At 49.1% G+C, this 2,195-nt stretch overlaps 1 protein-coding gene across 1 annotated transcript in view; it reads right to left on the bottom strand.

Moving 5' to 3' along the window:
- Positions 1-315: 315 nt before the first annotated feature.
- The window catches only part of LOC107296227 (perforin-1-like), a 5,262-nt gene continuing 3,382 nt past the window's right edge, over positions 316-2,195 (bottom strand). The window contains exon 2 of the mRNA XM_015825577.1: positions 316-1,438. Coding sequence (XP_015681063.1) covers positions 316-1,438 — 1,123 coding nt within the window. The remainder of the gene's footprint in view (positions 1,439-2,195) is intronic.

The following is a 2,195-nucleotide window of genomic DNA, read 5'->3' as shown; positions in this document are numbered from 1 at the left end:
GACTTATGACCATTTTTCACACATATGACCATTGCAGCATCCACATAGTCACATGTATTTACGACAGTTGCAGCGTCCTGGGATCATTTGTAACTTTCCCAGCCGGCTTCTGACAAGCAACGTCTGGGGGGGGGGAAATCCAGATTCGCTTAATGACCCCATGATTCATTGAACAACTGCAGTGATTCCCTTAACAATTGTGACCAAAAAAAGGGTCACAACTGGAGCAAAACTCACTTAACAACCAGGCTCAGTTGTAGTCATAAATGGAGGACTATCTGTAGTCTTTTATCCTGCCTGTTTCTATCATGGGTTTCACTTTGCTCCACGTTGCAACATAGCAGCCCTGTGTGGCTGCTGAGGGGCATAATCCAAGCAGTAGGGCCCCCCTAAGAAGGGGCCACATTTCAAATGATACTGAAATTCAAGGCGTCCATGGTCAAGGTAACACGTCTCGGTCTCAGATTTCCCAGACCTGAGAGTTCGTTCACACGTGCCCAGAAGATCATCATCATAACGGTTGTCTTCATCCCAGACTTGTATTCGGAGCTTGCTGGTTTCTCCCAAGATCTGGACCCTCCCCAGATCCAAGTGGGTCATCCATACGGGGTTGTCATTATTCCACACAGTGGATGTCCGGCTCTGAATGCTCTGGAACAACACCTTGACGTAAGCATCTGTTCTTGTGGTATCATCTCCCCAGAGACCGTAGGCACGTCGAATCGTCACCGTTAGTTTGCTCTGGCCTCGCTCCCGGGAGCAGCACATGGTGTTAGTGGTGCCGTCACTGGGACACGTGCAGGAGCAGGGATCCCGGAGGCTGCGTTGGGAGCCAGGAGGACAAGGCTGGGTGCAGTTCCTCCAAAGGATCCTTTCTCTGATGTACTCGCTCACCGCCTGCTGCAAACTGTTCCGCTTTGGGTCACCCTTAGGCAGCAAACTATGGAGGGGCTTCAGGGAGTAAGAAAGGAGCTCGGGCATAGATCTGAGGCTTTCCAACCACTGCTTATAGCCTTCAGGGTTTTGTTCATTTGAAAAAAGCAAGTCGGTGTTTTGTTCCCCTCCCACCACCTCCGTGTGTCTCTCATTGTAGGTGTTGTGGAAGCTTCCTTTGAAACTCTTCTTCTTCTTCAGCTCTTCACATGCTTTGTAGGCTGCGCTGAGGCTCCCTTTGCCACCCCCAATGTTGGCTGAGGCCTCGAGGCTTAAACAGTCTTTAACTTCGTCAACAGACACACCATCCAACGCTGTCTCGCAGACCCGCACGGCTGTCACATCCCTCACGCGGCCCCCCAAATGCAGATGACTGATGAAGTGGGTCCCATAAATGCCAATGAGCTGATGGTATTCCAGACGGGAGTCAGGTCGGTACTTGGCAGGGAGACTGCGAAGAGCGTGCCTGAAATGGCTGATGGGAATGTATTGGTGGATACGGAAGCTACAAAGGAAGCAGAAGACAGATAGGATGACAGAACTGGCGGACCTTCTGATCAAATCATAAAGGAGTAATTTGGGATCAAAGGGTAGCAATCTCACCGAATTGGCGAGTAATTAGATCAGTGTTTCTCAACTAGGCATCTTTAAGATGTCTGGACTTCAACTCCCAGAATTCCCCAGCAAGACATCTTAAAGTTGCTTAGATTGAGAACCACTGAGTTAGATGTTCCCCATAGCTGTTATCAAGAGTTAAATTGCCTAGAACAGTGATGGCGAACCTTTTAGAGACTGAGTGCCCAAACTGCAACCCAAAACCCACTTATGCATCGTCGAGTGCTGGGTGGGTGTGGCCCATTGGCTGGGTGTGGCCCATTGGGTGGGTGTGGCTGCTGTGGTAATGGCAGACTGGGTGGGACTAAAAAGTTCAATCAATCAATTCCAACTTTGCAAGATCTTTTTTTTCCCCGCGAGAAGTTGAAATTGACTGATTAAACTTTTTTTTTTTTTTTTGCACATGGCAGCGGAGGCCTAAAGTGAAAAGGTTTTATAAAACCCAGCTGAAGGCCTAGGACTGGGGCGACGGCGTGCATGCCCACAGAGAAGACTCTGAGTGCTGCCTCTGGCACCCGTGCCACAGGTTCGCCACCACTGGCCTAGAAACTAGGTGGATCTATTCCTAATGATTTTTTTTCTAACAATCAGAGAAGGATATGTACTCCATGAATTTGTAAGTCCTTAAAACATGAGACCTCCGCATC

This window comes from Protobothrops mucrosquamatus, unplaced genomic scaffold, assembly GCF_001527695.2.
Source record: "Protobothrops mucrosquamatus isolate PMUCROS unplaced genomic scaffold, P.Mucros_1.0 scaffold2695, whole genome shotgun sequence".
Taxonomy (NCBI): domain Eukaryota; kingdom Metazoa; phylum Chordata; class Lepidosauria; order Squamata; family Viperidae; genus Protobothrops; species Protobothrops mucrosquamatus.
Note: the sequence above shows the minus strand (reverse complement) of the source record. Positions and strands in the feature narration are given on the sequence as shown.